This window comes from Electrona antarctica, assembly GCF_951216825.1.
Source record: "Electrona antarctica genome assembly, chromosome: 15".
In the NCBI taxonomy this organism is placed as follows: Eukaryota; Metazoa; Chordata; class Actinopteri; order Myctophiformes; family Myctophidae; genus Electrona; species Electrona antarctica.
Genome location: NC_136796.1, coordinates 21954890 through 21976260, shown reverse-complemented (window position 1 = coordinate 21976260; position 21371 = coordinate 21954890). Strand labels below are relative to the sequence as shown.

The following is a 21371-nucleotide window of genomic DNA, read 5'->3' as shown; positions in this document are numbered from 1 at the left end:
CGGTAGTCCAGAGCCGCTGATCCGACCGATATGCCCATCATAGACATATGGAGATCCGGTTGTCCAGAACTGCCGATCCAACCGATCAGTCAGACAACTTTTAGAGTGAATTTAGAATATATATTGAGCATAATTGAGCATAGATATATGAAGCATAGATTGGAGTCATTCCCTGTGACATTAACATTTTAGTTAAATTATAAGCCAAGTAGAATTACAGGGAATGAATAAGACCCCCATGCAGGGCGATCTAGAAACAGAGCCTGTATAGTGTATACAGGTGGATGCTGGGGAGGCGGTGGAATTTGCAAAAACTTCATGAGCAGCAGGTTAGCAGCAAGCGAGGCAGGGAGACAGCAGCAGCGGCACACGACCGCACGGCAGGAGAGAAGCCAGGAATGAGCAGGTAGGCAGATAGGTTTAAATAGCCACTCTGATCAGGTAAAGAGTGCATGAGACTATAGTCACCTGATCAGGTAGGCGCGCTGCCTGATCTGAACTAGCCTGCCTGCCTGAGTTGCCTGCCTGAACAGGCTTCGCATATATATATATATATATATATATATATATATATATATATATATAATATGGGCATAAAAGGGACACAGACAGACAGACAGACGGGTACCACAGATATTGCATAACTGGGTGGGGCATGCATTTTCAACTTGCATCGTTCCTGACTTGCAATGAGTTGTTTAAAATGATCAGACCTGATTTACATGCGGGCCACATGTAAATGAAAGTCATTATTTCTCTTCACTATTATGCAAGTTGCATCTATTCAAAAAGAATAAATTGCAATTCCGTTACTTCCCACAAATTTCTCAGCAACTGCTCTTTTGCTTCTTCTTTTTTTACATTGATATGTCATTCAAATGATGCATTCCTTCACTCCCTCCCTCTTTGCGTTCCTCTCTTCCATCGCTCCTGCTCCCTCTCAATCCAATTATCTCACCTCTTCCTTCACGCTCTCCTCTCCTGTCCTCATCTCACTCTCACCTCTCTTTGTCACCCTCTCTCTGCCACTTGCTGTCTCTTCACCTCCGTCTCATCCTGCTTGCGTTCTCATGCATGCACACACATTTTGTATTTATCAACAGTGACATCACACCCAGTACATTGACAGTCAGTGTGTTGGAGGAGTAGGATATGGGTCCTTTTTGTGGCTCGGGAACTTGAAAAACGAATATTGTACTCGTTTTCATGTTGCAGCTCCCTGCACTACAATACTTAACCATAGTTTTGTGCTGGGACAAAAAAAGAAAATAAATCATTCATCACTATACTGTACAGTGATAGGAGTGATAGGAGACATCTCACAATTCCAACAATGCCGATACCTGTTGTACGTGTACCTCCAAGACAATGGCAGACTCGGCCACGCCCCCACGATCATGGTTTCTTAGGGCCGATTCATACTCCTATTTTAGAGCCGAATAAAAGTCGGTTCGGCTCTGTAGAGCCTACAATGTGACGTCATTTTAGGTTCGGGGGGGGGGGGGGGGCGGGTACCGTCCTAAAGTCGGCTCTTCGGTGCTACTGAAAATTTCTGACGAGCCGAAATCATTTCGGCACTACAGCGCCGAAACAGCGGTAAAATAGGAGTATGAATCGGCCCTTAGCCAGAACCTCATTCTTATACTTTAGCCTACTCATAAGAACTGCCAAGAAAAGAACAATGTCTTGAATATCTTGGAAGAACAAAAACTCTTTCATGTAATAATGATCTTCTTGACCTTGTAGCCATAGGGACATGTGGTTTTGTTGTAGTGGGAATCAAACAAATTGTTTTCAAATGGTTTTGTGCTTATTACTAATAAGTGGACCCAAACACAGAACACAAAGAGTGGAATGGAATCAGATTTTTTGAAAAGTGGTTATTGTAGGAATAAAGGGGAACACAAATTATGCCAACAGAGTGGCAATTTAATTCTATTGAATGCTTGCTTACAATGACAATAAAGGGGATTCTTATTCTGAATGAGGGCAGCAGACATTGGAGAATAGAGAGGCAATGTCTCTCTATTCTGGGCTGAGCTGGATGGTGGATGGATATGGCACGTGGCTGGCTGAGGATTAGAGGCACATGAGGTGAGCAGGCAGCCATGGGCACATGAGGTGAGCAAACAGGGAGACCGGGGTGTTTGTGATCCTGGGGCACACAAAAACACGATAAATACTTGTAAAGCCATAACACAAAAATAGCTCACAAAGTACTACTGAGTTTCTGGAAGCAAGAGACTGCCACAGTAGTTGAAGCAGCAATCAGGCGATGAGTGGGTGGAGGAACGGATGTACTATTTGAGCTGAGGAGTTGATGGAAGGAGGAACTCTCACTCTCGAGGTAATTAAGGAAGGTAAATGAACCAACAAACAAACAAACACACAGGGAAACAGGAGACACAAGGGAAGAATGAAACACAGAAAGACAAAGTGAGTGAGTGAGTGGTGTTGCGTGCTAAGAATGGCAGATCTACGCTTAACATGCTGACACGGCTCCACAGCGTGTTGTGAGCTTGTAGATCTGCCATTTTCGGCCCCTTGACACTGGTGCCCATGTAATTACAGTATATGTCGATCAGGCTTAGAGGCACGGTAGGGCTGTGACCCTTCTAGATAACTCAATGAGTGCTGCAATCAGGAACTCCAGTGCTGTTTGGCCGAAAGCACATGCTATTATAATGTCCTCTCTCTCTCTCTCTCTCTCTCTCTCTCTCGCTCTCTCTCTCTCTCGCCATTTCCCTTTCCGATTGAGTCATGCATAGTCTCTCCTTTCCTTTCGCTCATTGTACCTTGTTCTCGCCATCTTCCCAGCTTCCGCTCTCGGCGCTCCTTTAACAATGATCAATGTTTAACCCCACTACCCCCTCTCTCTTTCTATCCTGCCCACCCTCCCCTCCCCTCTCTCTCCCGTAGTAAGCTGGATGCCTTCATCTACGATGCTGCAGTTCTGAACTACATGGCGAGGAAGGATGATGGGTGTAAGGTAGAGTACAATATCCATCACCACAAGGCTCTGCAGTAGTGTATTTTGAATACAATTCCAGTTCCATATTTTCAGGGGGCGAACTCCAAAAGTGGTATTGAGCTCGCCCTCCCTTCATATTTTAGTTATCTGAAATGTTTTAATTTTAGTCTCGTTTTAGTCCACTAAATATCACAAGATTTGTAATGGCATATTTTACACTTGGTTGCATGCTGAAAATAGCCGATCTACAAGCTCACATCACATCATGCATTGTGAGCTTGTAGATCGGCTATTTTCAATAAAGCTCAACACCCGAGCGCATCCAAACATAAAATTACTTGTCTTTTAGTTCTACTGGATCTTTTTTTCCACTAGCCTGAAAGAGCCCTATTGACGATATGCACGCGGCTGCCATCTTGCCAGCAAAGTGCTAACTATAGGTGCAACTTCCCATAGACCGGCCATTCATCCAAACAGAAAAGATCTAATGGTATTAAATAACGTCGAACTCACCAACATTGCAGCTGTACGGAAAGCTTGAATTATCCTCTATATGCAATGTGTTTGTTTAATAAAAATCCACTATAGACATCAAATCAAATCAAATCAAACTTTATTTGTATAGCACATTTACATGCCAACCAAAGTGCTTCACATTACAGAGCATAATAACATACACAGAGGCAAACAGAAAGAGGGGGATAGAAAATGGCATTACTTCAATATGTAAGAGAGCAAAATGTAAAATACAATAAGCAGTACATGGGAACATCGTAGGCTACATGGGTAGACTTAAATTAAATTGAATTAAAAGCGATAGAGTAAAAATGAGTCTTTAATAGGGATTTGAAAGCCGTCAAAGACCGAGCAGAGCGAACATGGAGAGGCAGGGCGTTCCAGAGGTTGGGACCGGCCACGGCGAACGCACGATCACCTCTGGTCCTGAAATGTGTGTCAGGCACAATCAGGAGAGACTGATTAGCCGATCTGCCACTTGCTGGTCATTTTGGGCTTTAAAAACAAATACTAAAATCTTAAAATCAATTCTGAAGCGGACAGGGAGCCAGTGGAGGGAGGCGAGGACTGGGGTGATATGGTCCCGCCTATTAGACATGTTATGAGCTATACATGTTATATAGCTATAATGCAGGAGGCAGCTGGAGGTTGCTTTACTGATAAAGAGTGCTTCCAAACTCTGACACTTAGAGAAATAATCATCTGCAAGGGATTTCTTGACAGGAAGTAGCTCATAACATGTCTACGGTGGATTTTTATGAAACAAACACTTTGCAGATAGTAAGACGATAATTCAAGCTTTTCGTACAGCTGCAATGTTGGTGTGTTAGACGTTATTTAATACAATTAGATAGGATTTTTCTGTTTGGATGAATGGGCTGTCAATGGGAAGTTGCACCTAGTTAGCACCTTGCTGGCAAGATGGCCACCGTGTGCATATCATCAATATGCTTTTCTGGGCATAGAGGGGCGGAACAAACTAGCACTGGAAACCGACACAGAGTTCCTATCTCAGGGCCGTAGGAGACACGGGGGTCCCGGGACGCCGGCCACGGGGAAGAGAAAAGGAATAAAAAAGCCTCAAATAGGGCAGGCACTTGGACCATGCGGCCGCTGACTCGGAGGGGGAAGTGAGGGCTGCCCCAGCCCCCTCCTTACCTGCTGTGTGACGTATATCTGTTACCTCAGCTGCTCTGGCTGGCTGTGCCTGGCATGGGGCTGCGATGTGGAGCTGTCATTTATATGGAACGAACGTACGCTTAGCTTGACGCTAACGCGACCCCCCCCCCCCCCCCCCTCTCTCTCTCTCTCTCTCTCTCTCACGCGTGATAGAGAGACGCGTCTCTCTCTCTCTCTCTCTCTCTCTCTCTCTCTCTCTCTCTCTTTAACGTGCGATAGAGAGACGCGTCTCTCTCTCTCTCTCTCTCTCTCTCTCAGCAGGGAATCATAGCTTCAAATTGACATTGGTTGTTCAAGTTAAATTGATGTGTTGATGTTATTATGGTATTTACCATAGGCAATATGCCAATATTGAAAAAGGTTAAAATGACCAGTGAGCATGCAGGCTCATCAAAAACGTAAGATTTTCACTAGGCTATTTCTGCTGTGCAGACCCGTTTTTGACCCGAAAATAACGACTTTATAACCGGAAATACCCGATTTTTTTCACTGACATAAATGACAGCTCCACATCGCAGTCCCATGCCAGGCACAGCCAGCCACTAGCCTGGTATCCAGCCTGCTTCGCTACGTTCGGCGGATTTTTTTTTCTCTCTTCGCTTATCAGTCTGGAAAGCCTCCTATCTCCAAGGGAGGCGGGACATGCCAAAAGCTTCGAAACCTAACGTGGCTTCTGATTGGTCTGTGGTGCGGGGCGGGACAAAGCACCAGTGAGACGTCATAGCAAAGCGCAGCTACTGCAGTGAAAAGCATGGAGGGTGGCGCTGGCTGATGACGTAGGTTGCCTAACGCTACTCTCATTCGTTGGAACAACATCCAATCAGCAACGACGTTGACTACGTAACATATGTAGTTCTAGTGTAGTTCTGCAAAACCTCCCAATGGGAGGCTTTCCAGACTGATAAGCGAAGAGAGAAAAAAAAATCCGCCGAACGTAGCGAAGCAGGCTGGATACCAGGCTAGCCAGCCACAGCAGCTGAGGTACCATTGGACCCCTCCATCTGTGAAGTACTGGATACGTCTTCATTCACAGAACAGTGTCAGCTAGTAAAATAAGATAGGGGCAGAAGTTTAATTTAACAGGTTGGGAAGCAACTTTATTCCTAGAGGTCCGGTTGGCCGTGACCTACTTCAGCAGTGAGGCAGGAGGGAATACGAATACAGTACTTTGACAGAGTCAAGAGAGTGAAAATGTAGGCCTCCAAAGCATCGGCAACATGCAGTCAACACACTGTCATCTCCACTGCAGAATCCCAGTATGACAAGTTGAAACGTGCATTTAATGAACGACACAATCATTTATTTTCTCAGCATGACTAGAGCTAAATTATCGTATTGTTTTCTCCTGGGCTCATGTTGCTTTATTTATGAGAACATATTTGATAAGGGCCCCGCGTAGAAAGAATTAAAATTATGGACAGTGCTCATTTGTTACATTGTCCTTAGGAAAGTAATTTTTCATGAATGAATTATGAATTTGCCAGTACCACAGTTATTATTACTGGTGGGTGCTTGTCCATATGAATTTCTCTACTGGAACGGATTATTTTGCTGCAGCGCCTGTGTCGTTTATGAAGGGAGCATCAATATTGGTGTGTGTGTGTGTGTGTGTGTGTGTGTGTGTGTGTGTGTGTGTGTGTGTGTGTGTGTGTGTGTGTGTGTGTGTGTGCGTGTGTGTGTGTGTGTGTTTACAAACGCCTTCTGTTTCCGGACAAAACTAGTTTCTATAATATAGATTAGAAACAGTGGTTCTCAAACAAAAGCAAAGATTTGAGTTAAAAATCTGCTGGCCCTGACTGCTGGCGTTGTGGTTTTAATGACCAGCAGTGGTTCAATGTGATGAACGAACGAATGCGACAAAATCGTAAAAAATATTGAAGTCAAGTCTCCAAGGGGTGAGTCATTGATAGAAAAAAGTCAATTTGACACAATCAGACACATTCATTTCGTCTCTCAGCATGACTATAGCTAAATTATATATTTTTTTGTTTTATTTTTTTCTCCTGGGCCCATGTTGCTTTATTTATGAGTTCACATTTGGCCCCCTGTAGAAATAATTTAAATTATGGACAGTGCTCATTGAGTCATTTGTTACACTGTCCTCCACAAAAAAACAGGTAATAGTGTGTTCTGATTATGTTGTGATATGATTCTCTCCCTCTCTTCTCCCTCTATACAACCACTCTATCCGCCTGCGACCCTACGTGTGCCAGGTCATGACCATCGGTTCGGGCAAGGTGTTCGCCACCACAGGCTATGGCATCGCCCTGCACAAGAACTCTCGCTGGAAGAGACCCCTGGACCTCGCCCTGCTACAGCTGGTGGGAGACGGTGAGAGACCACGGGCAAGGAAATCATAGGGAGGAGGAGGAGTGGGGAGGAACAGAGGGTGGAGGAAGCACACAAACAATGGATAGTCATTGGGAAGACAAAACAGTCAGAGGAGAGGAACGTTAAAGCAGTGGTTCCTGACCTGTGGGTCTGGACCCACATGATTTATTTATTTGTGGGTGTGTGTGTGTGGGGGGGGGGGAGGTCCCAGATGACAGTGAAGTCAAATAACAAATAACAAATATATAATAAAACCTCGTCAAACATTGGCTAAATTGTCAAATAATTAATTGTATGAAATAGGCAAAACTTGTGAGCTTGTAGACCTGCTATTTTCACAATATTCATCTGTGGAACCGAGTCAAAGTAAATGTAATTTGACTCAACTCCTACAATTCTGCACTGAAAGTGCTTTTCAGGATGGCAAATGGAATTGTTTTGGGGGTCACGGCCTGAAAAAGTTGAGAACAGTCGGGGAGGAGAAAAACAAAAGTGTGTCCTCTTTAAGCCCGATTTTTAATGAAAATATCCAATCTATAACTATAAGCTCACAATGTGTCACATTTGTGACGCCTTGTGAGCTTTATGGATCAGCTATTTTCTGTCGTGGTCACCCTCATGTGTGATGGAGCATAAATGTGGTTATTTAGCCAAATACTTTTGCACATACCTCCTGTAATGAGTCCTCTACAAGTACCCATTCCAACTACTGTAAGTACTGTAGTAGCAATGGATGTCATTCTGGCGTCTGGGGAGTGGTAGGGGTGAGACGTCTTGCTCAGGGACACTTTGACTGGGTGAGCCGGAGGGTCCAAATGGTGATCTTCCAATTCCCAGACAGCATCTCTACCCACTCAGCTATGGATGATGAGTGTATAGGAGGGTGGGGGAAGAGAGAGAGAAGGACAGAAAGAGGGCAAGACAGAAGAGAGGTCAGAAGAGAGAGGAGAAGGAAAATGACAGTTAAGATTAAATGAATCCTGTGTCCTCTTGCCCTTTAGTTCAAAAACGAATCAGAAGACAGAGAGAGAGCCGGAGCGGAGGTCAAATGTTCCACAGAGACTTTTACACAAGTTCCATTTTGTAAAGTAACTTGTTGGAGAAATCAAGACACAGCTTCACACTTCCCCTCCTCTGGGGTGATTTCACCGGCTATACCTATGGAGAAATTCATTTGCTGAGCTTCATTTATTGGCGGCTCTGGGACACTGTGGCTTCTAGGCAATTAGTGAGTTTAAGAGAAGCGAGCCACGAGTGAGTTCTGCTGTGGACAGTGGATCCCTGGGGATGCTGGAACCAGGCCGGTTCTTCTCAACTCCCAGCAAAGTCTGTTTGCACTGTTACACTCCAAATTTAAATACAGGCAAATTTAAATATCCAGTTAGGGAAAATCTAAGTGATTTGCAACTCTCTCTCTCTCTCTCTCTCTCTCTCTCTCTCTCTCTCTCTCTCTCTCTCTCTCTCTCTCTCTCTCTCTGCTTCTAAAATTAAAAATCACACCTGTGTGAACTGAGTGGTGCAAGGTCTTATATAGCCTGATCAGCTGTGGTCTGACGTCACATACTAACCATAGCAACCATGCTCGTTTTTTTGGTACGAACAAACACGGGAACACGGGTACACGGGTACAAAGCCAGTTGTTGGAGTGGTTTGCACCACAAAAAAAAAACAAACAATAACACAGTTTTCTGAGGACATATTGCAGCGATGATGCAGCATCATGACAGAAGTTGTCTGCAATCATGTTTTCCTTTGTTGTTCTCTAGCTGTTATTGACTACTGTATGTAGTGGAAAGGGAAGGGAAGGGAAGGGAAGGGAAGGGGAAGGGAAGGGAAGGGAAGGGAAGGGAAGGGAAGGGAAGGGAAGGGTGCATGCTGCTCTGTGCAGCAACACTACAAGTACAAGTCCAGAATTCTAAATTAGCTGAAGTCCCCTCAGGTAATAGCCCACTAGTCCCGTGTGAATAGGGCTTAAGAATCAATTACTGGCAATGTGGCTTCTTCTGTCGTGAGATTTCTCAATGGGGAACCACAGGATAAACAGGGAACCTAGCTGCTAGAAAGGCACAGATGAGAACAAACCGGGAGCACACATTTTAAAATGAGGACAGTAAGTTAAGTCCTGCTCAGGGACTTACAGCAGATGCCAAGTATACAGGGTCCTCTTTCACAGATTCTTAGTAGGGCGGTGCAAAATAAACAAAATAACTTTAATGTATGGGCGAATCAGAATGCAGACAGCCTTTGGCACTTTCTTTGTAGGCTCAACATTCCATTATGCCTTGAGGAAATTGATGTGTGTGGTTTCTGTGGAGGGTCTCTTTGTCTGAAATACTTCTACAGTAGCTATGTTCCTCTTGGTGTCTTACTTGCTATACACTTGCGTCACACAGGCAAAACAAGAAAGAAAAAGCCTGTAGCCTGTGTTTAGTTTAGTTTTTCACCTTGCCCATGGTTCATATTATAAACAATGATTGATTTGATACAGTAGCAGACAATTCCTTTCACAAACTGTGTGCTGCAATGTGCTACAGTAGCAACTATTCCTTTCTCAAAAGTAAGGCAAATGAGTTGAGTTGTTCCCGGTACGATCCCCGCAGCTCCTCCTGAAAGCATTTCGGCCGGAGTTAAGTGTATTGCTCAACGGAACAGACACGAACACCTGAATTAAATTGAAATTAAGCTGCAGTGCACACACACACACACACACACACACACACACACACACACACACACACACACACACACACACACACACACACACACACACACACACACACACACACACACACACACAGAACAAGGGTTCTGTTTTTAAACCACCTGCTCCAGAAGAGACGTCCCCTTAACGCCCCTGCTGTTTTCCACCGCCTCTGGAAACCCACTTGTGAGGAGATGAGAGAGGAACGTACTTTAGTATGTGTCAGATGATTAACACACTCACAGAGGGGAAGGGGGAGGAGAGAGAGAGAGAGAGAGGGGGGGGGGGGGGGGGGGGGAGAGAGAGAGAGAGAGACACCATGACGCTCATTGAAAAATGATGAATTGGATAACACAAGAGTGCCATGCACTCGCTCAACATGCATATCAGCGCCCCTCTGCCGAGACACGTCGAAATCAGCACTGAGCACCCCATGAACCGCAGGGGGAGTGGGAGGGGGCGGGGGGGAGAGAGAGAGAGAGAGAGAGAGAGAGAGAGAGAGAGAGAGAGAGAGAGAGAGAAATGGAATGATTCTGCACAGACATGCAATGGAAGAGACGAGAGTATCTAACACAGAACACCTGGTGGGGTTGATACATGGCTGTCAAGGAATGTTGCAATCCTTAGCAGGGAATGTGTGCATGTGTTAATTGCAGGGCCACACGAGTATAGCCTCACAAGATACATTGATGTTTTTATGGTTAAAAAAATATTTTTTTGAGGTACAGTTAGAAAGAGGTTCCTTTAGACTTAGGGGTTCGGATTAGGAATAAGCCTATCTCACAGAATTTCCCCGCCCCCCTAAATACGCCCCCTTTCGGGGTTAGTGGTGATAGCGTGACGTCACTCCATAGACACTACATGTTAATCGAGGTAATTTAAGAAGTCTACAACTTTTGTTTTCTCAAGGTAAGGTTTGTTCTATCTGTTCGACCTGATTTACCATCTTGTTTGCTTCATAATAATATTGGTCTGTCACATTTTGACATTAGAAAATGTACTTAGATTCTCCAGAGAAAAAACCGTGTAAATGCTCATGTTAAAGACACCACTATTTACCGGAAGTGGGCGTGGAAAGCGGGCTGTGAGATTTATTTAGAGGTTAGGTTGCGGATTACTATGAAAACCTGCAAAATCTGTCGCTCCGTCAGTCCATCACGCCTCGTGACACGTCACGCCTCGTCAATCCTCGGCCATCAGTCCATCACGTGTCATGACACGTGTCATGGAAACACTTTGATGCCTGCGCACTGGCGCACCGGTTGTGTACCCCTCTGATTAATAACATCTAAACATAAACATGTAAACACAACAAACATAGTAGCCTACTCTTATTATGCATATCGCATTCTCGCCGAGATATATTTTAGAGTTGAAAAAAGGAGAAAAAATTATAATAATAATATAAAATAAAAAATAAACGAATGGTTCAAGCCCATTAATTAAGATTTGAGTGCTAACCCTAACGAGCGAACATTCGAACCCTGAATGTTTGGGGACAGCCTTAGTGTGTGTGTGTGTGCGTGTGTGTGTGTGTGCGCGCGTGTGTGTGCACGTGTGTGCACACGCACGTGCTTGCTTGCATGCATGTGTGTGTGGTGTTTGAATGCAGTCGTGTCAGTCGTGTCAGTCTACAAACGGGCCCTATAATCCATGTGTAAAGGGGGAAGCCAGCTATAGGTTGGGGCTTTACAAACGCTTGTTAATTAACCCAGGGGCCAATGAATGTTGTAACTCTGAGCTGGGAGGATTTAGACCTTCTTTGACTGGATGGCCGCGTTGCGTCATGCAGGAGCATGTGTGTGTCCCTGTGTGTGCGCTGGGATACTAACGCTGATTTCTCTGTTGTGCTGGTTGTGCATGGGCGTGCATGGGCGTGCGTGCGTGCGTGCGTGCGTGCGTGCGTGCGTGCGTGCGTGCGCATGTGACTGGGTTTGTGTGTGTCTGTGTGTGTGTGTGTGTGTGATGGCATTTCCTTCCCTGAATTCATTTCTTTGATTAATGCATTAATGCTCTATAGCTCTATAGAGTCCCATTAGACACATGCCTGTAGGCCATGTGTGTGCCTACAGTATATACACGCATGTGTATGTATGCTGTACATTTCTATTCCAGTGTGTAATTAATATGCGCTTTCTGCGTGTCTATCTATTTGCCTGCCTGCCTGTGAGCGTGCTTGTGTATCAGCCTTTCATCTGCCATGCCTTGTCCTACCATCAAGTCTCAATGCGGCCAGCTCATAGGGACATTTTACATGATGCATCAAAGCCCATCTCTCTCTCTCTCTCTCTCTCTCTCTCTCTCTCTCTCTCTCTCTCTCTCTCTCTCTCTCTCTCCATTGCAGTATCAATGCTAGTCGTGCTAGAAGTGAAGGTCCTTGCAGAAAAAAAACTAAAAATTAGTATGTAATATCCACAGTGTGTCATATCGCAACGCAATGTGAGCTTGTAGTTTGGCTATTTTCAAATGGCTGAAATATAGCCTACAGTATATAGGTCTGAATTAAGTGGTTAATCTAATCAAAAACCACAAAGTATAATAACTCAAATTTCCAAATAATTGTAGTGGAGTAAAAGTACAATATTTGCCTCTGAGATATAGTAGAATAGAAGTAAAAGTAGGCCTATTGGAAATTGGAAATACTCAAGTTAAGTACAAATACCTAAAAAAATTACTTAAGTACAGTAGCCTACTTGAGTACATGTATTTAGTTACTTTCCACCACTGGGATTCAAGCTTTAAGATTGCTCCACTCATGTTGTTTTTCATCACCCCTGCCCCCCCTCCTATCTGTCTCTCATTCTCAGTAACACAATAGGCTCAGTCAGACTGGCCTCTCCTGCACCTCTCCTGCTGTTAGCATCTCTCTCATCTTCTCCCTCCGGGGATGAAAACGCCTCCCTCCCATAGCAAAGTGATGATAATCCCATATGGAGACGTCAATCCCTTCTCCTTTCCTTTTTTCCCCTCAGTTCTCCCTTTTTTATACCTTTTTCTCCACACCTAGTGTCTTCTTTTATTTTATTTTTTGAATGGGTTTTTTTCAGAGTTCCGACACAGAACTCAGTGCATGTACAATTTACAATTTAGACATTTAGGGGCAGTATTATGCGTGTCTTAAGTACCAGGTCTTATTACTTAACTTAAGACCTGGAGGCGTGATCAATGCCATTTGGCTATTCTGAGTGGCCAAACAGCATTGACCACGCCTCCAGGTCTTAAGTTAAGTCATAAGACCTGGTACTTAAGACACGCATAATACTGCCCTTTACACTCTTAATCCAGAGTGATTTACAGTAAGCAAGGTAAACACGAGGCGATATGAAATGCATAGGCATAGTAATCTAGGATCATATAGGTAAATCAATAACCTATAATCAGTCTAAACAGTATAATGTCATCACTCAATAATCTGTACATTGAAACTCTAGTCTACGACGCACTATAGATGCCAGGTCTACACATGAACCTGGCAGTCTACATAACATGCTATCTAAATTATTATTTGCATTGACTGTCTTATTTCTTGTATTTAAAAAAAAATGTTTTATTTAAAGAACCTCTAAGGAAACAAGTATACTGATGTAGTGGGGTTTGAGATGGTGGAAGAGCCTTTGTGTATGTCCTTATTTGTCTGTTCTGTATTATTGGATTGTTTTGTTGTTGTATGTTGTGCCTCCTTAAAAATTAGTTGCTTCAACTCAAGGGGCTTATCCTAGTGAAATTTCAAAAATAAATAAAATACATTTACATAAGCCTGCAACGTCGTCAACGTCGCCACAGGCTAAGGTGGAGTCTGAAGAGGCGAGTCTTCAGATGTTCAGTTCTAACTGCAATGGGGAGTTTGTTCCACAGTTTGGGAGCCAGGGAGAAGGGTCTGGGACATATGGAGCGACAGGAGCGGCACATCCTTCTCCGCATATTTCAAGCCCCGCTTTGCTGACAGATATCTGCCACTTATTGTGTCTTATTTCACTTTCTCCTCGTTAAAACAAAACAAAATAATTATGCAGGTACTGTTGCCTGAAAGCCCTTTGTGGTTATGACACGTAGCTCTACCTCCTCTACAAAACGATTACTTCTACCACCTCACCACCTGCCTGACGGATATAAAAGAAATTGATGCTAATTAACTCATTTGAAGTGCTAATTGTCGGCCCAGACTCCACACAAAGGTTTCCCCCACTTACCACTTACACCCTGTATACTTTGATTGATCGGGGTCTGCCCGGAACCAATTTGAAATTTGGCACAGACTGACACAATTGTTTTGCTTTTAATTGTACCACTCCCTAGAAATTACAGACATCTGGATTCCAGGACTATATACCTTTAAAAAAAATTAATGATGTACGGATATAGGTCAAACATTTTGCCATCATTGAATGGTAATACTATAGTGTCCTATAAACCGTGGAGCTACAACAAAGGGGGAGATGACAGATGGGGCTAGCAGAACCCCGGGACCAAGCGTTGGAGGGTGAAAGCTATGCCTTCCCCAGTTGCTGCTCCGGTTCTGTGGAACACTTCTAGCTCATATCAAAGCTTCCCCCACTCTTGCACCTCTTCAGTCTCGCTTTCCACAACTAAGCTTTTTTAGACACTATTTGTATTATTTAGTTTGCCTTAATTATGTTTCGGTTCTGTTTATGTAACAGAAAAGCTCTCTATAAGAATTATGGAATGGTTGTGCCATACATGAACCTGGCTTGGATTAATTTAGTTGGGGGACATTTTAGTCTTTGCACAATAAATTGGGACTGTTTATTTCTTCCCAACATACATTTTTTTATTTATGAAATATATATTTTTAAATACATATTCTTGCTTATATTTGAAGAGTAGAGAGGGCGAAGGACTTGCGACACCTCTACAACTGGAGTCAAACTGGGGGTCAGCGGTGTAAAGTTTCTAAGTACATTTACTCCAGTATGGTAATTAAGTAAAACTTTGAGGTATTATGTACTTTACTTGAGTGTTTTCAATTATTTTACTTCTACTCCACTACATCTGAGAGCCAAATATTGTACTTTTACTCAACTACAATTATTTGAAAAAATTACTATCATTATTATTACAAAACATAGGCTATACATTAAACTTCCCCGGAAGTTGCAGACCCCCAGTTCCGACGTGCCGCCCCACGTCCGAAACGGTTGAGAAATGACAGTTACCTTGTGGGCGTCCCTCTACTGTACCCTCTACTGTACTGTACTGTACTGTCACTGTACTGTATTGGCACACCCGAAATCATACAGTTAATATGTGCGTGTGTGTTTGTGTGTGTGTTAGGTTGCGCACAGGTGGTGAAAAACAACCATGCTGTTTTCGTGCTCAGACCCAGCCAGCCAGCCACACACAGTGCTCAGACCCAGCCAGCCAGCCACACACATACTGTAGTGCTCAGACCCAGGCAGCCAGCCAGCCAAACACATAGCTCTGTAAGGGAGTGGTTGCACCACTCAAAAATAGTATTTTTTGTTCCACCACGTATTATTATTGATGTCATGTTTTCTCTCTCCTCTCCATCTCCTCTCTCCTCCTCCAACCTCTTTCAACTTGTCCTTTTCAACTCGCAGATGAGATTGACATGCTGGAGCGACTGTGGCTGTCGGGCATCTGCCACAATGACAAGATTGAGGTACGTACACAATATGGATCTGCTGAATTCTGTGCATATCAGAAGGCCCACTACAGTTTTGTGAAAGAAGATTGCAGTCTTTGTTCACCCCATTTGCTTGAGCTAAGAGTGGAGCACACTATAATACTTTACTCACAAAGTAATGTACAGTTATGAGCTTGTAGTCCACTGAGATTAGCTCTGTGCCAGCAAAGAGAGTTAGTACTAGTCATCCACTGTCTGCAAGGGCAATTGTGTACTTCCCATTTAAGACTTAATTCAACCTTGCTGTCAACAATTTAAAGAAACAGTCACACATGCCTATTAAAGTGTCCTGGAGATTTACAGTAGTGCATGCAACCACATTGCCCTGCAGCAAATGGATCATGGTATGCATTTAAATATATGACTGGGTGACATTAAAATGTTCTCTGCCTTATGTCTTCATTAGCCAGGGTCAAGCTGTTTGGCTAACAGCCAGTACGTGTCTCCATTGTCTTCATAACCATGCCTGGCGGTACTGTGACCAGATTTCATAATCTTATTATAAACAAACTTCATTTTTATAACACCATTAAAAAAGTCAATAAATGAGGCATGGTCTATATGGCAAAAGCCATACAGGAATACAGGAATAGTCACTCCTGTAAGACTCAAACTCAAACGTAAAGGGTTGAAGTCAATGTCAAAGAGTAAGACAATGTAATTATTTGAATTTAATGACAATTGCATAGTTTCAGCACATTTTGATGACACCATTGTGTTTATTTCAATTGCAATTGAGTGAGTTTGACCCACCTTTCTGTGCAAAATGCCTCAACTATATCTACAGTTCTACACCATAGAGCCTGCCATGACAGAGGCACTGTGTGTGTGTGTGTGTGTGTGTGTGTGTGTGTGTGTGTGTGTGTGTGTGTGTGTGTGTGTGTGTGAGTCGCTTCTCGCCCTCAGGGCGTCTTACTTGTATAGACTATGTGTGATTCATTACAACAGGCGTTAACAATGATTGTCCCAAAAATTGTTAAAGCTATAGTCATTTTGAAACCGTTACCGTTATGTCAGCACTCACGCCACGCAAAGTGTTACTTTGTTTTGAGAGAGTTTTGCCCCCATAGGTGTTACCATGTCCTGACCTGACCCATGGAGTATAAGGCTCTGGCTGACCATATTTGGTTTTTATAAAGATTCGAATGAAAAGAAGAAGAAGAAGAAGAAGAACATCCAAAATCCATTTGTCCGCTAATTTGCAAATAGTGGACTTTCAGTCCCTAAAGATAAAGAAGTGTTGTGCGCCAGCTGTTGTTGACCTGGTCGATGCAGAGGTAGTGAGAGGGCAGTGGTTTCATAAAGATGGTACCGATAATGAAAACAGAGGTCTGCGTTGTACTTGTGGACGTAATTAACTTCTTATCTCCTGTCTCCGAGACAAATCGGCCCCCTTAGTAATAATAAATATCCTCATTCTCTCATTTATTTTCCCTTCTCGGTCCACCCTCTTCCCATTCCTCAACTGGTATATCCTTCCCCATCTCTTTCCCTCTCTCCTTCCTTATCCGATGCCATATCTCCTCCACTCCTTTTATCTTCCTTCTCCTCACTTTCATCCTCTTCCCTTCCTTCCTTCCTTCCTTCCTTCCTTCCTTCCTTCCTTCCTTCCCCTGTTCTCTTCCCTCAACTGCCTCCATGCACCCTCCTCCATTCCCGCCCATCCATCATTTTCATTTTATCTGTTCTCTTTTCCTCGACTTGCTATGTTCTCGCTCCTCTCCATTATGCACCTTAATAATCCCATGTAGAACGCACTGGCTTTTTGTCTTTTATGTGTGTGTTCTTAACCTTAACTAACGTCCATCATGCACAGTAGGCTATACATCTGCTGCTCATTTTCTTCGTTTGTTTTTCTTATTTGAGCTCCTTTCCCACTCCCCCCTTCTTCTTCGCTTTCTTTTTTTTCAATGAAAATAACGACACGATGGGAACTATGCATGCAAACAAATTTCACCCAATTTCCTCTCCTCTCCTCTCCTCTCCTCTCCTCTCCTCTCCTCTCCTCTCCTCTCCTCTCCTCTCCTCTCCTCTCCTCTCCTCTCCTCTCCTCTCCTCTCCTCTCCTCCAGGTGATGAGCAGTAAGCTGGACATAGACAACATGGCGGGCGTTTTCTACATGCTGCTGGTGGCCATGGGCCTCAGCCTGCTGGTCTTCGCCTGGGAGCACCTGGTCTACTGGAAGCTGCGGCACTGTATGAGCCGCAATGGCGGAATGGACTTCCTCCTGGCGATAAGCAGGGTAAGGGCGTGTGAAGGTGTTTGTGCGTGCGTGCGTGCGTGCGTGCGTGCGTGCGTGCGTCGTGCGTGCGTGCGTGCGTGAGAGAACAAATGTTTGACGACTACCTTTTTTCCACTGACAAAAACTATATAAAAACTAAGCTACGATGACTAAATATATTGACAATTTCATCAACAAATAAAAACTAGGCTAAAATGAGACAGAGGGACGAGTGGAGAAGAGATCCAGTAGAAGTATATACTGTTCCTTTTTGTATATTGCGCTCTGAAAATTGTGAGCATGTTGTGAGCTTGTAGATGGGATATTGTCAGCATACAATGCCCGAGCGCAACCAAACATAAAATGACTTGTGTAAGTGTAAAATCTGCCATGAAGGCACCACCAATATATTTTTTGACAGCAAAATCAATTGTAGATTTTTGTCAACTGAAATCTTGATATCCTGATATTTTGTCAAAACTAGACTAACACTAAAACATTTCAGATGACTCAAATAGACTCTATTCAAGAAGACTATTAAAGACTACAACTAAATCAAAATCAACACTGGTGTGTGTGTGTGTGTGTGTGTGTGTGTGTGTGTGTGTGTGTGTGTGTGTGTGTGTGTGTGTGTGTGTGTGTGTGTGTGTGTGTGTGTGTCAAACTCCATTCTTTTATTGTATATGTCATCACACCGGAGAGAGACTAGTGTCTCCCTCCAGAGCTTCCCTCAGCACTCCTCCACACACATGTCACACACATATTTTATACCTTCATGAGTGTACAGAGTTTCAGGAGTAACAAGAGATGGTCATTCCTTAAATGGACTCTATTCTATAGTTGACTCACACAGTTTGAAATAGGTTTACATGAGTCGGCAGTCTCTAATGAGTTTGTCAGTGAGGAACAGGTGGTAATTAGAGTGTTAAGTATCATCTACTGGTAGGCTTCATTAAATGTATCAATACCATAGTGTCTATATATGCATTTTCGCCACCACAGTGCATGCGAGTGTGTTTGAGACATTTTTCTACTGCTTATACACTGACACCACGCTAGACAGGAACGCCCAAAAACGTCACATCCGGTTTTAGCCTGGGGTAAGAATTTTCTATGGGTGCCAATGCAACTTGGTCCAATCCTTAATCACATACGGACAAACATCTATGCCGATGCTATCTAAATTGCGGGGGTAGCATGCTTTGTCCACGGGCAACAGATCTTTCAACGTATGGCATTGCAAATACGTTTGATAATCGCTACTCTGCTCAATATTGTTTTGAAAATGCCGCAAATTGCATTGCAGTGAACGAGCGCAAATCACAACTTCCCCCGGGGGTGGGCGGAGTCACCGTTTGAGGCGCTGATTACGCGCCGTGGTGTCAGTGTATCACGCGTTACCCGCATTTTAATCAAATATTCTACACTGCCGAGATTGTTTTATTACCTTTAGATCATACGCTGAAGTATTTGGGCTTTTGATCCGTGAAAATCCGGCAAAAAATGGTGCGTCCGTTTGTTATGCTCTGCAGCACCAGCGAGCGGCCATGATGTTAAGGCACAAGATCCGCCTCCAAGAGGCGTTGTAGTCCAGACAAACCCCCGTTCACTTGCATTGGCCTCAATTTCCCAGAAGCCCTAGCAGCCCAGCGCATGGGTTGATTTCCGGTTTCGTCATCATAACATGAAGGTCTAGTCACCAGGTCCGCGGCAAAGACGGAGTTTCTTTTTAATTATTAAAATTCCGCGAATTAAATACATAAAACAAATGTCGGGTATAGCGTATTAAACAGGGTCTATCGTTTGATTAAACAATTTAAAGCCCTCAAACTGTTATTTAAGAGACAAAACAGCTGTGGGGATCGAGGCATGGGAAGGAAGTGCCGAAACAGTTTGTAAAGGAATGCTTTTACTAGAGTAAAAGCATGGCAATACCACAATGTACTGTAGAAACATGCGTAAAGTACTTACACCACGGTAAAAGTAGGCCTATTCATTATACTCAATGCCCCTCATTTGTTTCAAAATCAGTTGGTGACGCTTTATCTGTAACAGTAACTATGTGTTTTGCAATGATAATCTAAATCTGAAAATTAACTAACTAACCAAAGCTGTCAAATTTTTTTAAAAGTACATTTCCACCACTGGATGCAAAGATACAATGTGAATCTCCAGACACGGAAGAAGCACGTAGGCCTATGCAGAGTGTGACGGCCGCGTGAATCATACTCTTGCTGAGGTTGAGGTGTATAGTCTGCATGAAGAATTGAGTTTTCAGACTGAGGATGAATAATTGGTTGTGACTTTTCAGTCCCTGACTGACAGAGGGAGCTCATCACAGCTTGGGAGAAGAGAAAGGGGTCACCCGGAGGCACTGCCCCCGTTTTCAACCGGTATTAGCTAATAGCAGTTTGCCGATGGGGTTTAGAAGGGCTGGATCATAGCCTGATGGCAGTGCGCCGATGGGGTGTAGCAGGGCTGGATCAAGGTTTCTTTATTTTGTCTCCCGAGGGAGAAATTTGTCTTGGACCCCAAGGACCCGCTTTGCAAAAGTTGCTGCGGAGCCCTTGTGTCCGTGTTGCCGCAGAGCAGCGCCACATTACAGTTTATGTTTGATCCTGATTAGCTCTCTCGGATTTGGGTCCCAGGTCAGCGTTATCTCATGTCCATGGTGGAGAATGGAAAACATAGCCGGTTGCTATGGAGATGGCCTTGGTTCCCAGACCGAAAACCGAAAAACACCCTCAGTTGTCCATGCGACCGCCTTCTTGAAGTGGCAAGACAGAAGGGCATAACCTGATGGCAGTGTGCCGATGGGGTGTAGCAGGGCTGGATCATAGCCTGATGGCAGTGTGCCGATGGGGTGTAGCAGGGCTGGATCATAGCCTGATGGCAGTGTGCCGATGGGGTGTAGCAGGGCTGGATCATATGGAGCCTGCAGGTGGGTGGGTGAATTGGGTGCCACCATGCCCCTTGGTGGTCTTGTACTGTATAGTTTAGCAATACTTGTTTTTAATGGCAAGTGAGCAGAATTGGATCTGTCACTGAATGACATTAACTTTGACTTACAGTAGGAGTTGTCTACGCAACTGCAAACGCAAATAGTGAATCCCCAGTACCCAGTGAAGTCTAGTAGACAAAGTGACAAAGTACATTTACTATATTCTACTTAAGTTAACTTTTTTGAGTACCCAAATGTATAGGGCATAGCAGTGGCAGACATTTTCTGGTTCCACCGGACCAGACCACATTCATTTTTCCCATAGAGATTTCCCCAAATATCAATTATTGTAAGCCTAAAATCAAGCCTAGAATCAGAGCATTATGTGCGTGACATCATCATCATGCCCGGAAGTTATGCGGAAACGCCTTGAGTGGTAAAAAACTACTTTCTAGCCTTGACAGCCCATACATCCAAACAAAAAAGTCCTATACGTATATATGATTGCATTAAACAACGTTAAGGCTCCTACTTGACCTAGCCCCCCGAACCCACCTCACCCCTGCCCACTTCGACAGGCTGGAATGGCTTAGGGTCGACGACAGAGTACAGCATCTTGCAATGGGTCTGGTCCACAAGATTCGATACACCACCAAGATACCCATGTACCTGTCTAGATACTTCCTTAATGTTAACGAAGTCCACACCCACAACACCAGAGGGAGTGCAACGAACCATGTACAACCCAGATTCGGCACAAACAAGGGACTAAATTCTTTTCGCTCCTATGCCACCAAAATGTGGAACGCCCTACCAACTGTCATTAAGACATGCGAATCCCTTGAC

The 21371-nt window shown here is 44.0% G+C and overlaps 1 protein-coding gene across 1 annotated transcript in view; it reads left to right on the top strand.

Annotated features, from left to right (window-relative positions):
• The window catches only part of grin2da (glutamate receptor, ionotropic, N-methyl D-aspartate 2D, a), a 237271-nt gene that overhangs the window by 206447 nt on the left and 9453 nt on the right, over nt 1–21371 (top strand). The window contains exons 14-17 of the mRNA XM_079522009.1: nt 2920–2989; nt 6880–6997; nt 15278–15339; nt 17435–17605. Coding sequence (XP_079378135.1) covers nt 2920–2989; nt 6880–6997; nt 15278–15339; nt 17435–17605 — 421 coding nt within the window. The remainder of the gene's footprint in view (nt 1–2919; nt 2990–6879; nt 6998–15277; nt 15340–17434; nt 17606–21371) is intronic.